The following is a 9,926-nucleotide window of genomic DNA, read 5'->3' on the forward strand; positions in this document are numbered from 1 at the left end:
ATTTTATAGGGCCCTAGATAAGGCTCATGGTCTATTCCTGGGTTACTTTCACATTTTCCCGCTGTAGCGAAACCGAAGCGAACGGTTACCCCAAAAACATTAATACGAACCTGACTGTGGGTTTGGTGCACACCCTTAATTATTATTATTATTGTAAAATGGATAAACATTCCTTACAACGAATAGAGGCTCAGAAATGGCAGTGAAATCATTGATAATAAATGATTCTTTAATTGAAGAAAGCAACAAAAAAAGACATTTGCTGCTGCTGGTAACAGAGGGCTTGGGTCAGGAGAGGAGACAAGAGCAATCAATTCCTTTTAACACTGAAATCATCATCATCATCATAATAATAATATCTTCTTTAATGCACAACTCAAACAGCTGGTTGGGATGGCTCCACCAGATTGCCACGGAAACGCAGAAACTTCACCAAGCAAAGCAGAGCATCGCACTGAAAAATCGAAATGAATCGTGTCTCATTAACTCCAATTGAAATGAAATACACTGTCTGAAAGCTTTAGTCCTGAATTTTAGCCCCCCCCTGCCCCCCATGAGTGTTCTCTTAAAATAAAAACTCAATGTATTTGTTTCAAAACATGAACATAAAAAAAAAACCCACAACATTTCTGCCTTAAGACTAAATGACTAGCAAATGAATTAACAATACCATTACTGTCAATATGATTACTTGTATGTTAGTATATTATGTCATCTTTGTGGTTTGACCACCGAAGTGATGATGTCACTGTGTTTTGCTCACAAGAAAATACAAATCTCCATCCAATGAGCAGTGGGTGGAGATTTCACTTAAGGACCAACGAAATGGTCTAAAATGTGCCAACTCCGCCCACCTGGGCCACGCAAAACAAACTCGCCCAATGTCTCAAAGCTGCGACACCATTTTTAGAGTGACGGCCAAACCAAGAAACTGGATTGTAAAAACCCATAGAAAAGCCACCCTAAATTGAGTCTCAGGCTTCTGAAATGACACCCTGGCCCTAAAGTCTACGGGTCGCCGCCGTAGCCCTAAAGTAGAACACCATAGGGAACAGGGTGTCATTTGAGATGTAATCGGTCCTAAACCAAATGATCACCTGGCACCTCAGGTGTAATCATCATGTCTTGAACTTCTTCTCTGAGGTCTCCGAACCCCCTGACCCCTCCCCTGACCCTTGACCTCTTGACCCCAGGTGAGTCCGTTTCAGCGCACCCTGGGCTGGGCCTCTCTGAGACGATGACCCCCCCTCCTCCCCCTCTTCCTCCTCCTCCTCCAGGGTCCTAGTGCCTGCTGATTTCAACTCTAAGGTCTCTCTCTCTGAGTCTGAGGATTCAAATAGGTCTGGAGCCAGACGACCCCTACAGCCTACTGGCACCTCAGTCATGTCAAGGTGCTGCAGTCCGTTCAGTCCAGGGCTGTGGTGTCTGGAACTAGGGGAGATCCAGCGACTATGATCTGACTCGTCGGCCTCTTCAGGACTATCTAAGCCCTCGGCCATTCTCTCTAAAGCAGCCCTCCTCTCTCCAGGCCTTCCTGCCCGGGACTCGTTCCTCTGCTGCAGGGCGTCTTGAGACAGAAGGGAGGCGATGAGGAGACCTTCCTGTTCCGCTCGGTCGTCCTGGCTGTCCAGAGACACCGCAGGGCTAGAACCAGGGAGGGTGTGCGACTTACGTCTCCCCGTTTTAGAGCCACTTCTGTGGGGTCCGATCTGGACCGAGTCCTGGTCCTGCTGAAGCTCCGCGGAGGATACGGAGGAGGACGAGGCCTCGTCGATTGAGATCTTGGGGTAGGAGCAGGAGTCGACCCCCCCGGGGTACAAGGCCTGGGCGGATTCGGGGCGCCCCCCACTGGACAGGCGGGGGAAGTGCATGCGGCGCCACCGGGCTGCAGTACGTTGTCTCCTACTGGCTCTCCTCTGCTCCTCGTCCTCAGAGCTGGTGGAGGAGGTGGAAGAGGAGGAGCTAGAGGAGGCGCCGGCAGGGGAGGAGGTGGGGCTGGAGAGGGTGGAGTTGTCTCGGGGACTGGGAGAGCGAGGCCGGGGCATGGGGTCTGGCCAGAATCCACTAGAGTCAGAGTCCTCTCCCACCAGGTCCAATAAGAACACAGACTGCTGATATCTGCTGCCACGCCTCCTCGACTGCGGTGGCTCCACCCCTTCAGGATGCTCCGCCCCCGAAGCCTCGGGGGCAGCTAATGAGGACGAAGAGGAGTGGTCTGAGTCGGCGGTAGCAGCAGCAGCAGCAGGCGGTACAGGCGTGGCGACTCCACTCCCAACCAGGACCCCGGCGCCGTCTCTTATAGCTCGTGTGGAGCGTCGTCCCCTGGCGTGGAGCTGCAGGATGGCCCCCTCACTCAGGTCACTGTCTGAGTCCGAACTCCAGCCCTCGATCTCCCGACGCACCAGAGAGTCAAAGAAGGCCATCATACGAGGATCCTCCTGGATGGACTGAGATGACATGGAACAGTTCTTAATTAATCCCCACAAAATGTGTGTGTGTGTGTGTGTGTGTGTGTGTGTTTAGGGAAAAGTGGCGCACTATATAGGGAAAAGCAGCGCACTATATAGGGAAAAGTGGCGCACTATATAGGGAAAAGTGGCGCACTATATAGGGAAAAGGGGGTCATTTGGGATGTGAACCGGTGTTACCTGTGAGACGTAGTCGTGGCTCAGGCCGCTGCCGCTGTTCAGGACCAAGTTGATGTACTCCTCATGGCTGTACAGACTCCTGGACTTATCCTCCACAAAACCACCCAGGTCGCCCAGACACTCCGGCTGCTGGTAGGGGCTCCAGGCCTGGGAGAACGGAGAGGTTTCAGGGGGAGAGGAGGGTTAGAGTTTAAATTGAACACCTCTGGTACGATGAAGAAGATAATGTACCAACAGCAGCCTGGAGGAGCAGAGGTTGATGATGAATTAACACATCATCCTTTCCCTTTACAAGCTCAGGCCACTACGTTTGTCTGGGCTGGAGAGTAGCAGAGACAGACAGTGGATAGTGGCGAAGAGACAGTGGATAGTGGCGAAGAGACAGTGGATAGTGGCGAAGAGACAGTGGCGAAGAGACAGTGGCGAAGAGACAGTGGCGAAGAGACAGTGGCGAAGAGACAGTGGCGAAGAGACAGTGGCGAAGAGACAGTGGCGAAGAGACAGTGGCGAAGAGACAGTGGCGAAGAGACAGTGGCGAAGAGACAGTGGCGAAGAGACAGTGGATAGTGGCGAAGAGACAGTGGATAGTGGCGAAGAGACTGTGGATAGTGGCGAAGAGACAGTGGATAGTGGCGAAGAGACTGTGGATAGTGGCGAAGAGACTGTGGATAGTGGCGAAGAGACAGTGGATAGTGGCGAAGAGACAGTGGATAGTGGCGAAGAGACTGTGGATAGTGGCGAAGAGACTGTGGATAGTGGCGAAGAGACTGTGGATAGTGGCGAAGAGACAGTGGATAGTGGCGAAGAGACAGTGGATAGTGGCGAAGAGACTGTGGATAGTGGCGAAGAGACTGTGGATAGTGGCGAAGAGACTGTGGATAGTGGCGAGAGACTGTGGATAGTGGCGAAGAGACAGTGGATAGTGGCGAAGAGACTGTGGATAGTGGCGAAGAGACTGTGGATAGTGGCGAAGAGACTGTGGATAGTGGCGAAGAGACAGTGGATAGTGGCGAAGAGACATGTGGATAGTGGCGAAGAGACATGTGGAGTAGTGGCGAAGAGACTGTGGATAGTGGCGAAGAGACTGTGGATAGTGGCGAAGAGACTGTGGATAGTGGCGAAGAGACAGTGGATAGTGGCGAAGAGACAGTGGATAGTGGCGAAGAGACAGTGGATAGTGGCGAAGAGACTGTGGATAGTGGCGAAGAGACTGTGGATAGTGGCGAAGAGACTGTGGATAGTGGCGAAGAGACTGTGGATAGTGGCGAAGAGACTGTGGATAGTGGCGAAGAGACTGTGGATAGTGGCGAAGAGACTGTGGATAGTGGCGAAGAGACAGTGGATAGTGGCGAAGAGACTGTGGATAGTGGCGAAGAGACTGTGGATAGTGGCGAAGAGACTGTGGATAGTGGCGAAGAGACTGTGGATAGTGGCGAAGAGACTGTGGATAGTGCCTCAAAACTTTTGTTTTGAGGCAGGAGCAAACCTGCTGGTGCAGGAGCAGCCCGAGCAGGATCATATGGGACATCTGATTGGTTGTTTACGTCACACCACCTCCTCATAATTGGTGGATTGTAGCTCACCACTGCAAACACAGTCTTCATGGCTGGACTAAGATGAACCAGAATCTCCACATGAAGTTGAGAAATAAGTAGTTTTGAAGATGTGTTTTTGAAATATTTAACTTATTTTAACAGATAACTTTTTTGTTGAGTTCTAGATAAAACCAACTAAGTTACTATGTTTATGACTAACACTACGTTGTTACTTTGGTAAATAAATAAAAACTCTTGTTATCTTCCCTTTAAAAAAGTTCCAAGACAATTGAGCTGAGAGGAAATTCAATGTATTGACATGCATGATGTTGCAATGACATGAATCAATCATGTACCAAGTCATTTTACAAATACCTAACCCACACACCCACACCTTAACTGTTATAAATGATGTAAACAGCGAGAGAAAACAAAAACCCCTCAACGACGTCACCACGACGACGGAGCGGCGAGGTCGCCACGACGACGTCGTCACTAACGTACCTTAATGACCTTCTCGACCCCGGAGGAGCAGATCATATAAGTGCTGGGGTTGAACCGGACCTGGTTCACGATGGAACGGTGACCTTTTAGGACCATGGACGCTCCGTTCACCACACGACCCGGGCCTCCTGGAGGGGAGCAGGGCGGATTAAGAGACAGATTATAATCTGATGGACACACCGATAAGAGAGAGATTATAATCTGATGGACACACCGATAAGAGAGAGATTATAATCTGATGGACACACCGATAAGAGAAAACACAACTCTTACCTGCTTCAGGATCCTTCGGGATTCTCCACATATAAAGGTTGAAGTCATCTGATCCAGACAAGATGTACTAGAGGAAGAAAACAGAGATTAAAACATTTCAACCCCCAATGGCACCCTATTCCCTATATAGTGCACTACTTTAGACCAGAGCCCTATTCCCTATATAGTGCACTACTATAGACCAGAGTCCTATTCCCTATATAGTGCACTACTATAGACCAGGGCCCTATTCCCTATATAGTGCACTACTATAGACCAGAGCCCTATTCCCTATATAGTGCACTACTATAGACCAGAGCCCTATTCCCTATATAGTGCACTACTATAGACCAGAGCCCTATTCCCTATATAGTGCACTACTATAGACCAGAGCCCTATTCCCTATATAGTGCACTACTTTAGACCAGACCCTATTCCCAGTGTAGGGAATAAAGTAGTACATTACATTGGGAAAAGGGTCCATTGGGGACAGAGGGTGAGAGTTAAAGTCCTCTGAATAAACACATTATGACGGTGGTAATATTCTCTACCCCATGTTGAGTAGATAGGGAATAGGGATCTGGTCTACATTATGATGGTGGTAATATTCTCTACCCCATGTTGAGGAGTATATAGGGAATAGGGCTCTGGTCTACATTATGATGGTGGTAATATTCTCTACCCCATGTTGAGGAGTTGATACCACACAATAAACCACCAACTAGAGAGTCAGGGAACTTTACCTTTAGATTCCTAAAGAAATAAGATTATTCCATTTCAGTAGAGACGTAGTCTGCATCCCATATGGCTCCCTATCCCCTATGGGCTCTTCACAAAATAGTTCACTATATAGGGAATAGGGTAACATTTGGGATGCAGCCTATAGACAGACGGGACAACAGAACCCCACAGACAGACAGACAGGACAACAGAACCCCACAGACAGACAGACGGGACGACAGAACCCCACAGACAGACAGACAGGACAACAGAACCCCACAGACAGACAGACAGGACAACAGAACCCCACAGACAGACAGACGGGACGACAGAACCCCACAGACAGACAGACGGGACAACAGAACCCCACAGACAGACAGACGGGACAACAGAACCCCACAGACAGACAGACGGGACAACAGAACCCCACAGACAGACAGACAGGACAACAGAACCCCACAGACAGACAGACGGGACGACAGAACCCCACAGACAGACAGACAGACAGACGGGACAACAGAACCCCACAGACAGACAGACAGGACAACAGAACCCCACAGACAGACAGACAGACGGGACGACAGAACCCCACAGACAGACAGACAGACGGGACAACAGAACCCCACAGACAGACAGACAGACGGGACAACAGAACCCCACAGACAGACGGGACAACAGAACCCCACAGACAGACAGACGGGACAACAGAACCCCACAGACAGACAGACAGGACAACAGAACCATCAGGCCCAGTTATTTTTCAGTCCAGGGCCTGTATTCATGAAGCCTCAGAGTTAAAGGCGCTGCATTGTTAACCTGGTGTCTGCATTGTCCATGCAGCATTTACGGTGATACGGCCTCTGCAGAAGACAGGCCATATTAATACGTCTTGCTCGTCGGGGTGCAGCGCAGAGCTGTTGTCAAGGAAGTGACTTTGTGTTTATAGAGGACCCGCCCCCAGCTATCATCAACCAATCATGTCAATGTGGAGCTATTCGGAGGCCCTCCGACCACATTTTAGGATCAAGCGTTAAATTGTCTCTAAGGGCGCTGATCTAAGATCAGTTTAGTTTGGGTCTTTTAGATCATCATAAGATTACATGGACAGACGGGACCTGATCCCTAGATCAACACTCCAGACGCTTTATGAAATCGGGGGCCTCGAATCTCAGTGTAAAAGAAGCAGCATGTTCAGTACAGTAGAGATTTATTTATGACAAAATCTCTTCTCTGAGGGAAGATAGAATTTGAGACGTGGTGTAACTTGTTCAAAAAACACTGAGCAGAAATCTGTTTTTTTCCGTCTGGTGCCAGCCAACTAGGAGTCAAACCAACACCTTCTCTGTCTCACTAGGGTAGAAGACTTCAACAGGTTGAGTAGCTCGCCAATAAATTCTGAAACGAGTTCCAACGCAAACTGTCGAAACAAATCTCAATGTATGAGATCCAATCAAATCAAATGTATTTATAAAGCCCTTCTTACATCAGCTGATATCTCAAAGTGCTGTACAGAAACCCAGCCTAAAACCCCAAACAGGAAGCAATGCAGGTGTAGAAGCACGGTAGCTAGGAAAAACTCCCTAGAAAGGCCAAAACCTAGGAAGAAACCTAGAGAGGAACCAGGCTATGAGGGGTGGCCAGTCCTCATCTGGCTGTGCTGGGTAGAGAGCAACCAGGCTATGAGGGGTGGCCAGTCCTCTTCTGGCTGTACTGGGTAGAGAGGAACCAGGCTATGAGGGGTGGCCAGTCCTCTTCTGGCTGTGCTGGGTAGAGAGGAACCAGGCTATGAGGGGTGGCCAGTCCTCTTCTGGCTGTGCTGGGTGGAGAGGAACCAGGCTATGAGGGGGGGCCAGTCCTCTTCTGGCTGTGCTGGGTGGAGAGGAACCAGGCTATGAGGGGTGGCCAGTCCTCTTCTGGCTGTGCTGGGTAGAGAGGAACCAGGCTATGAGAGGTGGCCAGTCCTCTTCAAATCCACATTATCCCACCCCTAGTTAGCCACAATTGGCTTAAAAAAAAAAAGACAAAATATCTGCCAATATTTCCCATGTATGTCTTCATGGTGCGTGAATGTATCTACCATCACCGTCGATAATGATAACTCTTCTGGGTCGACAAAGACCCCAAAAACCTTCTCAATTTAACGTTAAATGCAAAGTAGGCTTACCTGGCTGAAATGTATCATGCTTATTTGAATTAAATCGGGTGGGCGTTTGTTTTGCTAAGTCTGTCATGACATACGCAGCAGCAAAAACATGACTAGACCATCACATTCCGCTCTCTTAGAACGCACAATTAAAGTAGTGTTACACAACTCAAGGGTCTTCTGGTGTGATTTAAGCATCGACATGGACTCAGAACATACAACTTCATGGTTTCTCTATGAACAACTGTAATTGAGTGTAAAACTGAGAATTTTGGGGGAAAAACATCCCCCCCCAGACAGCAGCCGGGTCTCCCCCCCCCAGACAGCAGCCGGGCCCCCCCCCAGACAGCAGCCGGGTCCTCCCCCCCCCCCCAGCAGCCGGGTCTCCCCCCCCCAGCAGCCGGTTACAGACTAAAATAAATGACTTCAGGTATTCCATCTGTGTGGTTCAGATGGAAAGCGTGTTACTCTTGTGAAGCGAAGGTTGTGGGTTCAAGTCCAGCAGGGATCACATACCGATACTGAAAATGTATGCACTCACTGTACTATAAGTCAATTTAGATACAGGTGTCCGCTTACAAGCATGCATGCATACATACAGTCAAAAGTTTGGACACACCAACTCCAACCACAGCCATGCAATCTCCATAGACAAACATTGGCAGTAGAATGGCCTTACTGAAGAGCTCAGTGACTTTCAGCGTGGCACTGTCATAGGATGCCACCTTTCCATCAAGTCAGTTCGTCAAATTTCTGCCCTGGTAGAGCTTCCCCGGTCAACTGTAAGTGCTGTTATTGTGAAGTGGAAACATCTAGGAGCAACAACGGCTCAGCCGCGAAGTGGTAGGCCACACAAGCTCATAGAACAGGACCGCCGAGTGCTGAAGCGTGTAAAAATCGTCTGTCCTCGGTTACAACACTCACTACTGAGTTCCAAACTGCCTCTGGAAGCAACGTCAGCACAAGAACTGTTCGTCAGGAGCTTCATGAAATGTGTTTCAATGGCCGAGCAGCCGCACACAAGCATAAGATCACCATGTGCAATGCCGAGCGTCGGCTGGAGTGGTGTAAAGCTCGCCGCCATTGGACTCTGGAGCAGTGGAAACGTGTTCTCTGGAGCGATGCTTCACCATCTGGCAGTCCGACAGAGGAATCTGGGTTTGGAGGATGCCAGGAGAACGCTACCTGCCCCAATGCATAGTGTCAACTATAAAGTTTGGTGGAGGAGGAATAATGGTCTGGGGCTGTTTTCATGGTTCGGGCCCCTTAGTTCCAGTGAAGGGAAATCTTAACGCTACAGCATACAATGACATTCTAGACGATTCTGTGCTTCCAACTTTGTGGCAACAGTTTGGGGAAGGCCCTTTCCTGTTTCAGCATGACCATGCCCCATGCACAAAGCAAGGTCCATACAGAAATGATTTGTCGAGATCAGTGTGGAAGAACTTGACTGGCCTGCACAGAGCCCTGACCTCAACCCCATCAAACACCTTTGGGATGAATTGGAACGCCGACTATGAGCCAGGCCTAATCACCCAACATCAATGCCCGATCCTCACTAATGTTCAATGTTCCAACATCTAGTGGAAAGCCTTCCCAGAAGAGTGGAGGCTGTTATAGCAGCAAAGTGGTGACCAACTCCATATTAATTACCATGATTTTGGAATGAGATGCTCAACGAGCAGGTGTCCACATACTTTTGATCATGTAGTGTATATACATACCCCATGGCTCCCTGGCCTAAATATTAGGTACACCATTCCCCTTCCTACAGACAGTGAGTCATGTGGCTTGCTATATAAAATATTACAATGGGCAAAACGAGTGACCTAAGCAACTTTGTGCGTGGTATGATCGTCGGCGCCAGGCACGCCAGATCCAGTATCTCAGAAACTGCCACCTTCCTGGGCTTTTTACACAAAACGACAGGGTCTACCCCACCTGGTCCTCGTCTCCAGCGAAGCAGCAGCTCTTCATGGTACAGGAGTTGAAGTAGCCCTGGTTGTCGAACTGGAAGCTGGGTAGGCGAGAGTGTAGCTCGTAGAGGACCGGGGGTAGTCTGCGACGCAGGGCCAGGAGCTGAGTCCCCGCGCTGTTAAAACGCACCGACATAGCACTCTGAGG

General features: G+C 49.5%; 1 protein-coding gene across 1 annotated transcript; it reads right to left on the minus strand.

Moving 5' to 3' along the window:
* Nucleotides 1–208: 208 nt before the first annotated feature.
* LOC115182448 (DDB1- and CUL4-associated factor 5) lies at nt 209–9,920 on the minus strand (the record flags this gene model as incomplete). Its single annotated transcript, XM_029744040.1, is given in 5 exon segments — nt 209–2,447; nt 2,649–2,795; nt 4,688–4,815; nt 4,961–5,027; nt 9,744–9,920. Coding segments are annotated over 5 exon segments (1,848 nt in total), but the record flags the coding sequence as incomplete, so codon positions are not given.
* Nucleotides 9,921–9,926: the final 6 nt, after the last annotated feature.

The sequence above is a fragment of the Salmo trutta genome, unplaced genomic scaffold (genome assembly GCF_901001165.1).
Source record: "Salmo trutta unplaced genomic scaffold, fSalTru1.1, whole genome shotgun sequence".
Taxonomy (NCBI): Eukaryota; Metazoa; Chordata; class Actinopteri; order Salmoniformes; family Salmonidae; genus Salmo; species Salmo trutta.